This window comes from Capra hircus, chromosome 19 (genome assembly GCF_001704415.2).
Source record: "Capra hircus breed San Clemente chromosome 19, ASM170441v1, whole genome shotgun sequence".
Taxonomy (NCBI): Eukaryota; Metazoa; Chordata; class Mammalia; order Artiodactyla; family Bovidae; genus Capra; species Capra hircus.
This window is the reverse complement of record NC_030826.1, coordinates 49,283,086-49,301,127: the sequence shown is the minus strand read 5'-3', so window position 1 is coordinate 49,301,127 and position 18,042 is coordinate 49,283,086. Positions and strand designations below refer to the sequence as shown.

The following is an 18,042-nucleotide window of genomic DNA, read 5'->3' as shown; positions in this document are numbered from 1 at the left end:
ATTTCAACCTCCCCCTGGGGGAGGGAAGGAGGAAAGTTTTTTTCTGAATGTGCCACAAAGCCTCCATCCCCAGCGGGCTTTGCAGGTCAGCCCCCAGCCCCCACCTCAACCCAACATGGAGAATTCCTTAACACCCAATTTACATGGAATCATTTCAGATTATACTTAATCACCGAGAGCAGAACACCTATAATTTTGGGGGGGTTGCTCCTTCCCAGACATTTCTTAAAGCTTCTTACTTTCTCCGTCTTATCAACCCCCGCCTGCCCCAATCCTATTTGAACAAGACAGAACAGTTTCCAAAGCATTTCGTAATGTTTCTCTCGATCTACAAAGAACAAAGTGAGAGGACTCCGTCCCCACCTGCCACTCCCGGGGCACCTCTTCATGCCTCCCACTGAGCGTTGTTGGGGAGGGGCTGGCCATTTCTCGGGGCTGCACTTGCCACTCCTCACTCTCACCTCTTATCTCTTTCTTTCTCACCTTTTCACCTCTTTCTCCCGTTTTGGTGAACTGGCATCTCCTCCAGGAAACATCTCACCCTGAATGACCTGAACCACACCTGGGGGCATTTTGGCTCCAATCACGGCTCCAACGGAAAGGGCTGCGGACCTCCCCACTGTGGCCTGGCTGTGCCTGTCGTCCTGCTGAAGGTCATCTGACTCAGTCCCGGCACTCCGTGTGGAGTCGGTCACCATGCTGGGGACTCAGACCCATTGCCCATTGGTGCTCCAGCAGGGCCAGCAGGCGGCCTCCTAGCTCTTGGCTTCCTCTCTTCCTTCTCCAATCAAGACCCATGGAAATCAAGTGCAATTCTTAAGCAATTTTATGATGAATTCCCAAGGATTTTTTTTAAAATCAAAAGTAGAATTAAAAACAAACAAGAGAAGCCAGATTAAAAAAAAAAAAAACTTCCTTAAAATGAATGTCCAGAAGATGCCTGACTTTTTACCCTAAATCATTAAACATTTCTTCTTTTAAAGAGACACATATTTGATTCAAGTAGTCTAAAATATAATGACCCCCCAAGAGTCAGTTATTGGAAAAAAAGAAATTTGTGGGGTTTTGCACAACAGGGCTAGGAGAAGGGACGCCAACACTCTGGACCCTGCATACTTGGACTTGAGCACATGTTCTCCCAAAGAAGATACACAAATGGCCAATAAACACACAAAAAAGATGCTCAACATCACTGATCATTAGGGAACTACCAATCAGAACCATGAAATACCACCTTATACCTGTGAAAATGGCTACTATAAAAACGTAAACAAAAACAAAAACTGAAACCAGAAAACCGTAAGTAATGATGAGGATGTAGAGAAACTGGAACTCTCTTATATTGCTGGTGGGAATATAAAACACTGTGGCTGCCATTCTTCAAAATGATAAACATGTAATGATCCTGCAATCCTACTCCTGGGTGTACACCCCAGAGAATCAGGAACAGGGACTGAAACACACACGTAAGGCAACGTTCACAGGAGCATTAGCCACAAAAGCCAAAAGGTGGAAGTAACCCAGTGGCCCTCAAAACAATGAATGGACACACAAAATATGATACATGATGGAATATTATTTAGTAACAAAAAGGCATGAAATTGTGACAGACACAGGCACTGCCACCACCCTACATTGCCTGAAAGCAGAATGGGAACAAAACAATAAAAACAGGACAAAAAAAAAAAAGCGAAGAAAGTACAAGTTCGGTGGCCACTTCTTTTGGTCCCATCAGAGCAAGGCAATTATTTTCAAAATTCAAAGAGAAGTTGGCTCGTCATGATGGTTTCTTTCAAGCTTTCTTTCGTTCCCGCTTCCAACAGCCACCCATGATTTCAGACTAGCAGCCTCCTGCCACCCACAGCTGAGGGGTTGCGTCCTGCCTGTGCCTTAAAACTCACATGAAGCCTTGGACACACCTGAGAATATGCTGGCTTTCCACTGGATCTGAGCCCCCCAGGGAGCTCTAGCAAAGGAACTATGAGGACAATCTCCCTGTTTGCTTCAAGGGTCCCTGCCTGCTGTCATTCTCCAGACCAGCCTATATCTGACTCCAATGTGCAGTTTATCTTCATTCTTTACCTCCAATAAATTGCACATGGAAACAGCCACTCAACACAGAGCTGACACCCAAGATGGCGTCCTTCTTAAAGAGGAGACCAGGCTAAGAATAAATCACATATTCGTGGGACCAGGAGTTTCACCAGCACATTCTAGCCAGTACCAGGGTGGGCTTGGCTTGGTCCATCACCTTCCTGCTCCCAGGCGGGGGCTGGCTTGCTCCAGATCATCCCTTTAGACAATTAAATCACACACACACACAAGCTGTGGTGGTCTTTCCTTTCCCCTGGGACTGTCCTATCCATGTTCCGTAGTGACAGAAGTGCAATTGTTATCAGATGACTGTGCACTGTGTGGGCAACAGCCCCAGCAGAGGGCGCTCGGGCCGCGAGGAGGGAGCTGACCCACGGGCAGCAGCAGCAGCCGCAGACCTGTGGCTGACCACACACCACCTGGGAACACAAACGCACCTCGCCAGCAAACTGCTCAGAGGCGCCCCATGAAGCGCCCCATGAGGCGCCCGGTGAGGCTGCACACCTGGTGGGGTGTGGAACTGCGTCTTGGCTGCTTCTCACAGGTTGAAGGGAAGCAGTCCCCTCCCACCCCCTCCTGCCTCCATCCCTCCATGCCCTCAAGGAAGAGATGTGGCTAGCTCTGCCTTCAGTTCTCCCACCCCCTGTGCCAGGTGGCTGGACCCTCTCTGCCCTCCTCACCCACAAGGAGGGCCCTGGCCCACCCACCGCCCTCTGTCCAGGAGTCCCAGCGAGTGGCCTTTGTCTCCAGCACGTGGGAAATCATTTAGTTGGTTTTCAGTGATATTTTTACAAGTACATTCTTCACCTCACCTCTACTTAGTATTTCTCCGGGGACTGCATCCCTCCTCCTGGATCATAAAGTTTGTCTTCAGGGAAGAGCTCTCTTTACTTGAGGAGGGGTGAGTATGTGAAAGAAGAGTTTTTCCTTAGATGACCAGAAGCTGTTATGTGAACAGATGAGGCCAGCACCCTCTGCGGGATGAGACCTGTTTGAGACAACAGGTCTTGCCTGCAACCTCAGGACACATCACAATGATTTTCTTGGACCTTCGAGGATGACGTTCACTCGGCAAGCAGACACTGGAAGCCCCTGAACTCAAGTGGCGCCTGAAGTGAAGGTGGCAGCTGGAAGTCAGGGCCAAACAGCACCCCTGCTCTGACACCCAAGTATGAGTCACAGTCTGTTCCCAAACACGGCAGATTCACAACCAACCAGAGGATCAAACCTCTCCACAGCGGAGCCAAACAGCAACCCCTGCTACACAAAGGCAGCAGCGGTGGCCGTGGTTCCCAGAGGACCAGTGAGCTCCTCTGGCTCATGTCTGGGCGAGAAAAGGCAAGTTTTCAAGGTGCAGAAGGACCCTGGCAGGGGAGGGACTTCCGGTCACGAGGCCACTGCAGGTGTCCTGCTGTGAACACAGGTCATGCATGCAGGTGGGGACGGTCCCAGCTGAAGAGAAACAGAATAGCCTCTTAGTTCATTAGGACAATGAAGGAACACACACAGGTGAGCGGGAGGTGAGCACACAGGTGAGGGGGAGGTGAGCACACAGGTAAGGGGGAAGTGAGCACCTAGGTGAGGGGTAGGTGAGCACACAGGTGAGGGGGAGGTGAGCACACAGGTTAAGGGGGAAGTGAGCACCTAGGTGAGGGGGAGGTGAGCACACAGGTGAGGGGAGGTGAGCACACAGGTGAGTGGGAGGTGAGCACCTAGGTGAGGGGTAGGTGAGCACACAGGTGAGGGGAGGTGAGCACACAGGTGAGTGGGAGGTGAGCACACAGGTGAGGGGGAGGTGAGCACACAGGTTAAGGGGGAGGTGAGCACACAGGTGAGGGGGAGGTGAGCACAGGTTAAGGGGGAGGTGAGCACACAGGTGAGGGGGAGGTGAGCACACAGGTGAGGGGGAGGTGAGCACACAGGTGAGGGGGAGGTGAGCACACAGGTGAGGGGGAGGTGAGCACACAGGTGAGGGGAGGTGAGGGGGAGGTGAGCACACAGGTTAAGGGGGAGGTGAGCACACAGGTGAGGGGGAGGTGAGCACACAGGTTAAGGGGGAGGTGAGCACACAGGTGAGGGGGAGGTGAGCACACAGGTGAGGGGGAGGTGAGCACACAGGTGAGGGGAGGTGAGCACACAGGTGAGTGGGAGGTGAGCACCTAGGTGGGGGAGGTGGCCACACAGGTGAGGGGAGGTGAGCACCTAGGTGGGGGAGGTGAGCACACAGGTGAGGGGAGGTGGGCACCTAGGTGGGGGAGGTGGGCACACAGGTGAGGGGAGGTGGGCACACAGGTGAGGGGAGGTGAGCACACAGGTGAGGGGAGGTGAGCACACAGGTGAGGGGAGGTGAGCACATAGGTTAAGGGGGAGGTGGGCACCTAGGTGGGGGAGGTGGACACACAGGTGAGGGGAGGTGAGCACACAGGTGAGGGGAGGTGGGCACACAGGTGAGGGGAGTTGGGCACGGTGAGGGGAGGTGGGCACACAGGTGAGGGGAGGTGAGCACCTAGGTGGGGGAGGTAAGCACACAGGTGAGAGAAGGTGGGCACACAGGTGAGGGGAGGTGAGCACACAGGTGAGGGGAGATGAGCACCTAGGTGGGGGAGGTGGGCACACAGGTGAGGGGAGGTGGGCACACAGGTGAGGGGAGGTGAGCACCTAGGTGGGGCAGGTGAGTACACAGGTGAGGGGAGGTGAGCACACAGGTGAGGGGAGGTGAGCACACAGGTGAGGGGAGGTGAGCACCTAGGTGGGGGAGGTAGGCACACAGGTGAGGGGAGGTGGGCACACAGGTGAGGGGAGGTGGGCATGGTGAGGGGAGATGGGCACACAGGTGAGGGGAGGTGGGCACACGGTGAGGGGAGGTGGGCACACAGGTGAGGGGAGGTGAGCACATAGGTTAAGGGGGAGGTGGGCACCTAGGTGGGGGAGGTAGGCATGGTAAGGGGAGGTGGGCACACAGGTGAGGGGAGGTGAGCACATAGGTTAAGGGGGAGGTGGGCACCTAGGTGGGGGAGGTAGGCATGGTAAGGGGAGGTGGGCACACAGGTGAGGGGAGGTGGGCACACAGGTGAGGGGAGGTGGGCATGGTGAGGGGAGGTGGGCACACAGGTGAGGGAGGTGGGCACACAGGTGGGAGTGCAGATGGTGGCTCCCCGGGGCATCACGTTTACGGCAGATCCCATTTCGTCCAGTTTTGCCTCTCACTGTCACCGCGTCTTCTGGCTCTGATGCGTCACCAAGTGTACTCTATAATCTAGTAATCTAGTTTCTGATTTAGATAACCTAGCTTCTTGGAACTTTGTGAAGCAGAAGAAGGCTCAGGGTCACACTGTTCTTCTGGGTCCTGGCAGTTTGCTTTTGTGCTCTCCCCTCGTTTTGCCACCAACCGAAAGTACATTTTGCTAGAAGACATTCTACGCAGCTCATACAAGCTAAAAATTGATTCCAGTGTGCCTCAGGGAGTATACAGCACAAACTGAAACATCCCCTAAGCTCCTGGCCATACTTTGTCCTGAATGAGTCCACCCTTGGCTCTCAAGAAATGCACGTGAAAAGGTATAGGTTCGGATGGACACTTCTTAACGCTTTCGGCGCTTAAAACATACAAAAGCAAAGATGATAGACTTACAATGAGCTCAGTTTTTATTTAGAAAGGAGAAACTCTTGAGTTAAAGAAAATGAAACATTTAATGAAATTTATAGACCTCATTAGCTATATCTTACCAGGAAGTGATATGAATTCTTCTTAGAGAAAAAGAGCAAAGTTTATATGACTCATTTCCAGATTCCTGTGGTTTATTATCCTTATTTCTAAATTCTAATTTGTTGGAAGACTATCTTTAGACAGATAACAAATTTTCCAGTATTCTGACTTTTTAACACCCACATAGCAACAAGAATAAACTTTGATGTGAAATCCAAAACCTATGGCTTCTGGATTTAATAAAGACACAGACTTTAATACAAAGTTTCCTTTCTCAATAGTATGTTTTAGAGAAAGTGGGTAAGTAACCACTTTTCTAACAGTGGTAGAAGTTGCTAGAGGACTGTGGCTCTACTACGTATAACATAGATGCCACATTCTGATACTCCTTTTAAAGAAGAAAATGAATAAAAACGGTACAGCTTAATCAATTTTGAAATGTGTACTTTTAAAATTTCATGAACGTTAACTGGTTAGAATGAGGTAAACACCACTGAGCTGTGAAGAACAAAATTTTAAGGGAAAGACACTGAGCTGAATGAGTATGTGGCCCGGGGGGGTTCCAATAGCCTGGTTGTGAGACTCTGCTTGGATGACAGGAAAGGTCTTTCAAAGCAGCTATGACAGAGCAGATGTGAGTGGGCTCGTGGGAGGCCTGGCCCCATGGGCAGGAAAGAACCCCTGTGACCCCAAGCCCACTGCACACCCTTGTCTTCTCAGTTAGCTGAAGTTACCTTCATTTAGTTCTGCTAAATATCTTCTAACCCGTGGGTCACACAGATGGTTGGCCCTGGAGCCCGGGAGTTGCTGCTAACTCTCACACTAGCTGGCCTCTGGGGCAGCGACCCCTTGGGGGAACTCATTCCAACAAGGACTTAGGGAGCAGGACACCAATGCTTTCTTACCAGGGCTGCAGTTGACCTGCAGTGTGGCCTGAGCCCTGGACCTCATGAGAGCCTTCCGGCCAGCCCGCCCCTGCTCTCCTGCAGCGCTGACCCCACAGGGTGAGCCTCTGCCCTGCTGCCCCCTCCAGGGTGGAGACACCCACCTCCCTGCCTCCCCAACCTGATTCTCAGCCGCTCAACAGCATCCTATCAAACTCTCCTACTCTTCCCGGGTCAAGAGAGACGGATCACGTGGCTCCCACACAGATCACCGAGGTTCCCACTTTGGTCAGCCCCATCTGGGGAAGGGAGGTGGAAGTCGGGTCAGGAAGCTGGGAGGTGGTGCTGGGACCAAGGCAGGTGTCCTGGAGTGGGGCTGCTGGCTGCAGAGCTGACCGCCTCAGGGTGTAAACTGAGGAACGCGATGTCGACAGTGAACGTTTGGCAGTGGAGATACTGCAGCTGCCTGGGCCCTAGGGTCTGCTGTGGGTGGGGAACAGCACACAGCCTTGGGACCCAGCACTCACACTGGGACCTTCATGGGTCTGAGCAGCAGAATCTGAAGAGGGGGGCCCGGGCACACTGTCCAAGGAAAGAGGAGGGGCTGGCTTGTGCATGAGACCCAGCAGCGAGGGGGTCACCCAAGGGCATTCACCGCAGCAAGAGGGTAGGATGGAGATGTATTCTCTGCACTTTTGTAGACCTGGAATATTTTAATTTTAAAAAAAGTTTTCCTTTTCTTTCTTTTTTTTTTTTTTTAAAGAAAATGTATGTGCAGTGGCAAGTAAGAGGAGATGGTTGGGGGCTGCTCTTGTTAGGGGAGGGGTGACCAGAGTAAAGGGTGGCCTGGGCCCCTCTGTGAACAACCAGAGCATCACACACCTAAGTGGCCTGCTGCGCCAGGTACCAGGCTGGATGTGACCCGCTGGGGACCCAGGGTGAGCCCGGCAGCCTCCAGAGATGGAGACGGAGATGAGGGCACGGAGCGTGCAGTCGGGATGTCGCAGGTACCGGATTAGAATAAAAACAGGCACTTCCTGCTGCTGGGTTTCTCCTCCCTCTGCATTCGAGAGGTAATCTGCCTCAACTGACGTGTTTCTATTTCCCCGTTCTTCTTGGTGCCTTTCTGCTCCTTTGCTGTTGCACCTTCATTCAAGCACCTGTTGCTGTTTAGTTGCTTGGTCACGTCTGACCCTTTTGTGACCCCATGGACGGTAGCCCCCCAGGCTCCTCTGTCCGTGGGATTTCCCAGGAAAGAACACTGGAGTGGGTTGCCATTTCCTTCTCAGGGGATCTTTCCAACCCAGGGATCAAGCTCGTGTCTCCAGCTGGCCGGCGGGTTCCTAACCACTGAGCCGCCAAGGAAGCCCCCTCAAGCACAGGGAACCGGTTCCGTGTGGTCACGCCCGCAACATCTCCTGGTGTACACACCCCCTTGCCTCTTCCTCGTTTTCCTTTCTCCCTGAGTGTTTCTGTACACATGCTCCTAGAGTGTGAAGCACTTTTTCTGTCTCCCTACTCCTGCCTGAGCTTCTTCTGGCCCATGTTAGAGACCTGCTTCCTAGATCTCCTATCTTCTTCCTCTTCAATTTGCTTCTTAATTTTATGGAGCATCTTCCAGTACATTTCTGAGAAGGACGCAAATATTTTTCAGGAGCAAAGATTTTGAATCCTTACATGAAAAAGTCCTAGTTGTATTTTCACACGACTGACAATTTGGTTAGGCTTTGAATTCAACATTCAAAACCGCTTCTGCGAGAATTCTGAAGTCTGTGTCCTGGTGTTTGGCAGACCCACTGCAGGTGCTGAGAAACCCACGACTGCATTTGCTCCTGCCGTTCCTCTCTCCCTGGGCAAGGTCTTCTCATCTCCTGGGCAAGATACTCCAGGGCCCTTTTAATCTGACTGCCCATATCTTTGGTTCTAGCAAAGTTATTCTTAGCTAATATGCTCTCCCCTACTTAAAAAGAAATCTTACTATGCTGGACTGTGCTGTGTCAACTGAGCAAGAGCTGGGCACCAGATTTCTCAGTGGGAATCCAGGTTAGAGCCAGACCAGAGCGGAACCTGCCTGCGGTTGGGATAGAAGGAAGGAGGACCATCATCCCTGAGTCATGGTGGTTGGGCAGGGGTGATGGGGGTGACACATGAAAGGTCCCCCACCCCCCCGCAGCCCCCATCTACGCAATGTGGGTGGATATTCATGTTCTTCGGGGACAGAGCTCCTGTGCTCAGGACCCTTCTGGACCCCCTCTCCATGCACCTGTTCATCTGCATTTTTCATTGTCTCCATGACAGTAAACTGTAACCGTAAATGAATGTTTCTCTGAGTTCTGTGAGTGGTTGGAGCAAATTAACTGACAGAGGAGGGGGTTGGTGGGAGCCCTGATTTATAGCCAGTGACATGACAGCCTGGACTTGCGACTGGGCTGAAGTGAGGCAGTCTCGTGGGGCAGAGCCCTTAAGCCGTGGGGTCTGATGCTGTCTCCAGACAAATGGAGTCAGAATTGAGTGAAACTGTAGGACACCGACTCAGTGTCTGCTCAGAAGGGAAGAACTGCTCAGTGTTTGAAAAAACACACAGAGGAAAAGGCAAAGAACGAGAATAACAAAAATTTTGAAAAAGAAGAATGAAGTTGGAAGACCCACACTAACTGATCCCAAACTTCCCCTATAGCTACAGTGACCAGGACAGTGTGGCCACGGAGTGACACACAGATCAACACCACAGAATGGTCTAGAAACACACCCACGCAAGCACAGCCAACCAGTCTTTGACAAAGCCCAAAAGCAAGTCTATGAAGGAAGCTAGTATTCTCAACAAAAACGGTGTGGAAGCACTTGAACATCTGTAAGCAAAACAGAAAGAAAGAAAGGAGAGCCTTGATCCAAAGCTCACTTCTTTTGCAAAAACACAACTTAAAATGAATCATAGTTCTAAATGTAAAACATAAAATTATAAAACTTCAGGGGAAAATCTTCCTGATCTATGGTTACATAAAGCATCCTGAGACATCGGTACCCAAAGCACAATCTATTTAAAAAGGAGGTGAGTTGAACTTCACCAGAATTAAAAACTTGGACTCTGGGAAGGGCTCTGTTAAGCAGATGAAAGAAAAGCCATGGATGAGGAGAAAGGACTTGCAAAAGTGACACCCAACAAAGGACTTTTGTCCACAAGGAAACTCAAACCCAACAGTAAGAAGACAAACAGTCCAATATGAAAATGGGCAAAAGATCACAAAAAGCCGCCATTAGGGAACACAGGGCAGTGCGCTGGCGAGACACGCTGGAGCGGCTTGCAGGAAAAATCTGACACCACCAAGCGCTGGGAGGCGGAATGGTGCAGCTGCTCCGGCAGCCTCGAACTGACTTCAGTTTGAACACAGCCGCATAATCCAACCCTGGTGCTCATCTCAGGAAGTGAAACCTGTCCATCAGGGCCATGGCAGCCCTTCTAGCAACAACCCCACAACGACCGGCACGTTCCAGCAACAAGAGGAATGAACTGTTATCTCAAAGGCATCACATGGAATGACAAAGTCACAGTTCCATTAATGCAACTGTCTCATATGACAAGATTCCAGTGAAGCGGACAGATCAGGTGTTGTCAGGGTCAGTTTCTCTGGGGTGTCAGTTTCTCTGGGGTGAAGGATAGTTCCATATCCTGACTGTGGCAGGGCTTGTGCTGATGCAGAAGTGTGATGAAATTCCATATAGTCCACACCCCTCAAGAATGCATGAACGCCGAGCAGGGTTGTACCAACGTGCATCTTATGGTTTGCACATCATACTATGGGTGTAAGACACTTTGGATGGGGATCTGGGTGAAGGGCACACAGGACTCTATTTCTGCAACTTTTATGTGAGTCAATACAGTGTTTAAATTGGGCAGATTTCGTAAAATGACTCTACGATCTATAGGGAAGCAGTTTTTCTAAGCAGGAATAATATTCTCGAAGAGTTTCATCAAAAATATTCAGGCATGTGTTATGAATGCACATTTCCAGAGCCACTAAATCAGAAACTATGGAAGTAGATGAGGAATCTGCATTGTTTTCAAGTTCTCGAGCTATTTTATGATCAAACAAGTTTGGGGACACTGGTTTAGGTAGACTGTACTTACGGAGGCAGAGGTAAACTTTAATCATCTAGAAAGTCTGCTTCTCTGGAGTCCTTGGGTGCTAGATAAAGTGAGAGCTTATACATTAGCACTGGCAGGTGGGCTGTACATCTTTCTCATTTATGTTCAGGATGCTCAGACACTGCAGGGAAATGTTAGCTGGGTGGCACCCTCTCCGTGGAACACACGGGGCCATGAATGAGAGGAGAGGCTGTACAGGAGGCGGGCCATTCTCCTTGGTGCAGCCCTTGTCCACATACCACTGTGTCCTATGGGCCCAGGCCAAGGCAACCACAGGGGTCTGTGGAGGAGCCAGGGAGCGTGTGCAAATGCTATGGATTGAACTGTGTCCCCCAAAGTCCACTGCAGCCCTAACCCCCCCATCCCGAAACTGTATTCAGAGATGAGGCTTCTGAAGAGGTAATTAAGGTTAAATGAGGTCATAAGGGTGGGGCCCTAATCCAAGAGTCATCGGGAGTGAGTAAGCACAGAGAAGGAGGGTCATGAGAGGACTCAGGGAGGAGACGACCATCAGCACGCCAAGGAGAGAGGCCTTAGGAGGAACCACCTGCCGGAACCCTGATCTCGAACGTCCAGCCTCCAGACTGTGAGGAATAGATGTCTGCTGTATGTGCTGTGGCAGTGTGAGTGGGCTAAGACACCAAGGAAGCACGGACCCTCCAGAGAGGCGCAAGGGGAACTGGGAGCAGGTGTGAAGGATGAGGACCAGGTGGGGCTGAGATGAGGGATGCATCTCACACCCACACCTGCTGTCTTCCTTCCGCTGTGAACCTGAGCACCTACTCCAAGCAACCAGAGCTGATCACAGCTACACACGCAAGCTGCCCTGACCCCCAACCTCTCCTTGGAGCTGCCAGGACCCTCCAGGGGCAGCCTCTGAGGCAGGGATGTGGTCTGGCCTTGCCTTCCCTTCCCCCTCACCACACCGCCATTCAGGAGGTGCAGCTCTGTTGGGAACAGCCTCTCAATGAAGGTGTAAAGTGGGCACTGCCTGAAACAGGTGGCACAGGCTGGCACAGGCCTGAGGCCATTGGTCCAGGCTATGTTCCATCTTTTAGTTTATTTGGAATTAGCAGAACATTAATTTTATGGTACTCTGATTTATTGGAACTCACTAGAAAAGACCCTGATGCTGGGCAAGATGGAAGGCAGGAGAAGGGAACGACAGAGGATGAGATGGTTGGATGGCATCACCGACTCGAAGCACATGAATTTGAGCAAGCTCTGGGAGTTGGTGATGGACTGGCGTGCTGCAGTCCACAGGGTTGCAAAGAGTCAGACATGACTGAGGGACTGAATTTAACTCTGATTTAACATTGTCCTTGGTCACCCTGCTTATTTAACTTCTATGCAGAGCACATCATGAGAAACGCTGGGCTGGAAGAAGCACAAGCTGGAATCAAGATTGCTGGGAGAAATATCAATAACCTCAGATATGCAGATGACACCACTCTTATGGCAGAAAGTGAAGAGGAACTAAAAAGCCTCTTGATGAAAGTGAAAGAGAGTGAAAAAGTTGGCTTAAAGCTCAACATTCAGAACACTAAGATCATGGCATCTGGTCCCACCACTTTAAGGCAAATAGATGCGGAAACAGTGGAAACAGTGTCAGACCTTATTTTTCTGGGCTCCAAAATCACTGCAGATGGTGACTGCAGCCATGAAATTAAAATACACTTACTCCTTGGAAGAAAAGTTATGACCAACCTAGATAGCATATGGAAACGCAGAGACATTACTTTGCCAACAAAGGTCCGTCTAGTCAAGGCTATGGTTTTTCCAGTGGTCATGTATGGATGTGAGAGTTGGACTGTGAAGAAAGCTGAGCGCTGAAGAATTGATGCTTTTGAACAGTGGTGTTGGAGAAGACTCTTGAGAGTCCCTTGGACCGCAAGGAGATCCAACCAGTCCATTCTGAAGGAGATCAGCCCTGGGATTTCTTTGGAGGGAATGATGCTAAAGCTGAAGCTACAGTACTTTGGCCACCTCATGCGAAGAGTTGACTCATTGGAAAAGACTCTGATGCTGGGAGGGACTGGGGGCAGGAGGAGAAGGGGACGACCAAGGATGAGATGGCTGGATGGCTCACTGACTTGATGGACGTGAGTCTGAGTGAACTCCGGGAGTTGGTGATGGACAGGGAGGCCTGGTGTGCTGCAATTCATGGGGTCGCAAAGAGTCGGACACAACTGAGCGACTGAACTGAACTGAACTTGGTATCTAATCAGACATTCAAGTAGACACACAAATATCAAACCAATAAGTATGACCGAGCCCCTTTGCTGTTTACCTGGAACTAGCACAACGTTGTGAATTGGCTATACTTCAATACAAAATAAAAAGTTAAAAAAAAAAATCAAACCAAAGTACGTTGCTCCCCATTTCACAAACATGACTCAATTTAGACTATGAACAAAGACCCTACAGAATGCTGGTGATTCCTGCGACTGTAACAGTTGAGAAATGGCTTAAATAGAGATACTTTCTTTTGCTCTGAGAAACCTTATTCTTTAATTTCCCCTAACTTCCTAAAGAGAAACACTGCTAAGGAAGATCATCCCTTAATTATTTCTGTGACGCTTTATAGTTAAGTCTGCCCTGGGCTCAGAACTCGTCATTCTGGCTGAGAGTGTGCTGCATGTAAATTATACCCTCAGTATTCAGTCACATAGTTTCCGCGTGACTCACGTTCTCCCAGAGAATCCAGCACACGGCAGAAGCCGACTCAGCAGTTTCTCTCACGAGGCCACCTCCCCACCGAGTCGCTGACCCTTGAACACTCAGGGCTGAGATGAGCGTGTCCAGAGACCCCTTGCGGGTGCAGAGCTCCACACCTGAGGGCGCTAAAGCAGGGGCCCCTGGGGGTGACCACCAGCCAGCATTTTCACACGCAATGGGACATTTTAATTTCCCAGTTAGGATATGAAAGCTCTTACTAGCTCTCCACCGAAATGGCTGTGATTCTTTGTTCTAAAACCAGCAGTGCGTGTGCTGGGAAAGCATCTGTAAAAGGGCGGGCACATCCCAGAACCATGACCCGTGGGCTGGATGTGCTCCACAGACGGACGGAAGGACCGGGGTAGCGACAGAAGTCCCAGACCCGGTGCTTGTTCCCCGTGCGCCAATGATGGTTTGCAGACTCATATCCAAATGCCAGCTGAGATGCAAGGCGATGCGAGTGTGTGCCTAGAGCCCTTGGCTTCCTGACTCTGGTTGCTCAGGTCACAACCTGGAGGACAGAAAACTCCGTCCTCCTCAGAGACCTGAAGCTGCCATGGACTCAGAGCTCCACCAGCTCACACACTCCTTGGAGGGGAAGGACAGCCTCCCAACAGCTCTGCAACAACCAAGCGCTCGGTGTGGCTGTGGGTGAACCAGGACCACCTGGTGCAGACAGGACAGAGCTGCCCCCATCCCGCATGACTGTCAACATCAACCCGAGTGCTCCCACCACTACCAGAGACCCTGCCAGCTCCTGGGAGATGCATGCTGGCTCTCCTCCTGCCCTCATGGCTGGAGGAGCAGCAGGAAAACCACTGAGCCTCCCAGTGCCCTCGCCACCTTCCCGTTTACTAGTGCCTCTATTATCACCACCTGTTCTGAGTGCACCACCTGCGGCCACTGGGCCCCTCCTGGAATAGTCATCTCAAAAAGGTTCCTTTGGAAAAGTAAATCCAAATGCAAAAGAACTTTTTTTTGTGTGTGAACCAGCATGAGTGGCACAGAATCTAAAAGCTAGTGAAGCAGCTTTGGTAACAGAAGCAACAGGCAAACCCAAAACTAAAGAGGAAAGGGTAAAGAACTCAGATCATCCAGAGAACTATGTGAAACAGCCCACAAGAGGGACGTGGTGGTCCCAGGCACCATTCAACTCTCAGGGTTTCTTCAGCATCACTTTGAGTTCAGTGAACAGAACGCTTGATGCCAGAATTATAAGCGGCTCTAATTTCAGAAGCTGATTATCATTATAAATCATTCCATTATACTGAGATTTCAGTTTTCAAAACTCAGAGTTTAGAAAAAAGCACTTCATTATATGGTAGGATCGCAAGAAATTGCAATGTGGGACAGACCCCAGCACCTCACTGGGGGGAGAACGTTTCCATGCCTCCTAGAGCTTCTTCCTGGTTGGGCTTTGGGGCCCCCCGCCCCCAGGAACACATTTCTCCCGCCCTGAGGGCTTAGGTCCTGGGAGGGACTTGTCCAGCAAGATGGGGCCTGAAGTGTCTGCTGTCAGTGGGGCAGCCAGGGCGGGACCAGGAGGCAAACAGAACAGGCCTGGGCCCATCCCCAAGAGCCCAGGGCAACTTTAGGACTTTGTTTTGGGGTAACTTGCTACAGAGCTTAGAGTGGGTGCTGACACATTGAGGCAGTGGCTTGTTTTCAAAGCTGGACGAAGAGAGAATGTTTGGTTCTCATCCTCACTTAACACCTCATCAACATGTGGTCAGTTCGCAGGATTCCCTCGACATCCCATGGACTTTGGGACCTCCCCCAGGCTAAGACCTTGAGACCCTTCTTGACCTCCTCCTCCAGCCCCTGCCCTGCCGTGGTTTCTAGTCTGACTTCAGCCTACACCCACTTCCAGCTCCGTGGACTTCTGTTACCTGCCCACCCTGCACAGCACATCTCAGCTGGTTCCCCAGACCCGGGCCCCCTCCAGCTGCCCTGCTCAGGGGTGGCCCTGCTCCACTAGAAACTCAGACCTTTCCTGGATACCCCCACCCCTGCAGCTGCTCAGCACTGCCCAGGCCCCCACCTCCTGCCCTCTGCCTCCATCCACCTCAGCCGTGTGACCGGGCTGCATGGGTCCTGCTCCCCGATCTTGATCCAGGCCCTCCACACTTGCCTCCTGGCTCTGGCTCCTTCCCAAGCCAGGCTCCTGTGAAACGCTGTTCCCCCTCCTCCAGGCAGCACCTACCAGGATGGTGCTTGGCACCCAGGAGGCAGCAGGCACAGGTGCTGAGAGCACAGAAACTCCCTCCCACCCCTAGACGGCAGACATACCTGGGTGAGCAACTGGTCGGGCGCCAGCTGGTTGATCCACCGCGTGTACCGCTCAGTGGAGTTGGGGGGCTCCCTTGTCACTTGACAACCAATAATCTGTAAAACAATAACAAACAGGACTTAAAGCCATGCAGCCTTGGGGGCGGCCCTGTGTTTTGATAACTTTCTCCATTCAGCTTCTAAATAAACAAGAGCTGCAGCCCTAACAGCTCATTGCCCCCGGCCGGCTCCCTCTATCTAGGCTGCCACAGCAGCCTCCACGGTGATGCCATCAGACAGGCACTCCCGCCCCAGGAGAAGCCATGCTAGCTGCCATCTAAATCCTCTCCTGTACCTGCCAGATTACTTCTCACCCCTCCTTCTGCTCTTGGTTCTGGAACCTGGCCCTGCCTCCTCCTGGCCATGGACACCATCCCCTCTCCACAGCTTCACAGGCTGACTCCTAGCACCCAACACCTAGGGAAGCCTCCCTGCACGCTCTCCTCGGGTATCTGCCTGCAGTGCATTTAAACATCCTTAAGACTGCTCAGAGGTAAAGGGTCCAGCCCTCCCATCAGTGAGGCAGGCTTGGAGGGAGGCTGGGCCCTCCCACAGATATCAGGGGTCCTGATGCTCAGACACCAGCAGCCCCAGGGCTCAGATGCAGAGAATGGGCCAGTTTCCGAGGGAGGGGCCCCTCGCAGCAGCAGGAGGAGGCCTTTCTCCCCCTTTCTGGCCAGGGAAGGGCAGCTGGGGTGTCCGAGGGTGGCAGAAAGCCCGCTCCTGGGTGAGGGTCCTATGAGGCTCTCACAGGCTGGCTGACCTCGGAAGATGACACTAACCTCTGATCCCAGGCTTTGTCTTCCCCACCTTCCAGACCATCGGGTAACACAGTGAGGAAGGTCAAGGGTGGCTGGCTGACTTATGTCACTGCCTAAGTCTCCTTATTGAGAAATGAGCAAAAGTCATCTCATGAGTTTCTTAAAACTTGCTCTAATATACACAACACTTACACATGGTGATTAATTTATATTAATTCAGTTATGCTACTGAAGGTTTCAGAAGGTTTTCGTCTGCTTTGCTTGCATTTTGTTGTGGTGGTTGTGTTTCGTGATCCTGTTGTACATATACACATCTCCATTCATTTTCAGATTCTTTTCCCACACAGGTTATTATAGAATACTGAGTATAGAATACCCTGTGCTACACAGTAGGTCCTTGTTTGTTGTGGTTTTTTAATCTGTTCTTGACAGAGAGAGAGAAATGGTAGATTCGCATGTAGTAGTAAGAAATAACACACAGAGATCCCATGTGTATTATTACTTGGTTTCCTCTAATGGTAACATCTTGAAAAACCAACACTTGGCCTCCACTGGGCTCAGGGACACTGGGCGTTTCCACGGCCACAGGGGCCCCTCATGGTGCCTTTATGGCTGCCTCCCGCCCCTCCCAACCCCCTACACCCACCCCACCCGCCCTGCTCCTTCCCCACACTGCTAGCTCACAGCCACAAACCTGCTACTTCAATGCCATAATTCTTTCAAGAACGTTGCAAAAATGCAATCACATTGTGTGTAGCCTTTAGCAATTGGGTGATTCCCTGGAGATTTGTTCCCTGTTTTTTTTGGCTGAAAAATACTCCACAGCTTAACCCTCTACAGGACACCTGGGCTGTTTCCAGTTTGAAGCTGTTACTATTATTCTGCTGCAAACACTCATGTAGGGGCTTTTGTGTGAATAGAAGTCTTCGTTTCTCTGGGATGAATGCCCAGGAGTGTGACTGTGGGTCATACAGTAGTTTCATGTTTTAAGAAACTGTTTCCCTGAGCGGCTGCACCACTTCCATCCCCACAACAGCACATGTGGCCAGTCCCCCCACGTCCTTGCCGTGTGTTTTGGTCTAGCTTTTCCGAACGGTGTGTGCGGTGACTCGCGCTTATAACACGCATCCCTAGTGGCTCGTGAGGCTGAACCTCCTTCCGGGGGCTTATTTCTCATCTGCCTGGCCCTCCAGAGAAGTTTTATTAGGATAAAACACACTTGGCCATAGGTGTGTATTCTTTTTACATATTACTGAATTCTGTGAACCTTTTATGTATTTCTCCTAAAAGCACATACTAAACACAGTTACAAATCAGAACAGCTCTTGAATGAGCAGCCTGCCCAGTGCGAGGCTGCAGGACTGATGTGACCAAGGCGTATATTTTTAACTGTCTATTCCATCTGTT

At 51.1% G+C, this 18,042-nt stretch overlaps 1 protein-coding gene across 2 annotated transcripts in view; it reads right to left on the bottom strand.

Moving 5' to 3' along the window:
* Nucleotides 1-18,042, bottom strand: part of B3GNTL1 (UDP-GlcNAc:betaGal beta-1,3-N-acetylglucosaminyltransferase-like 1) — a 106,015-nt gene that overhangs the window by 34,813 nt on the left and 53,160 nt on the right. For both annotated transcript variants that reach the window (XR_001919769.1, XM_018065387.1), the window contains exon 6: nt 15,836-15,931. Coding sequence is in view for 1 of the 2 variants with exons in the window: in XM_018065387.1 (XP_017920876.1) it covers nt 15,836-15,931 (96 nt within the window). In the remaining variant the exon portion in view is untranslated. The remainder of the gene's footprint in view (nt 1-15,835; nt 15,932-18,042) is intronic.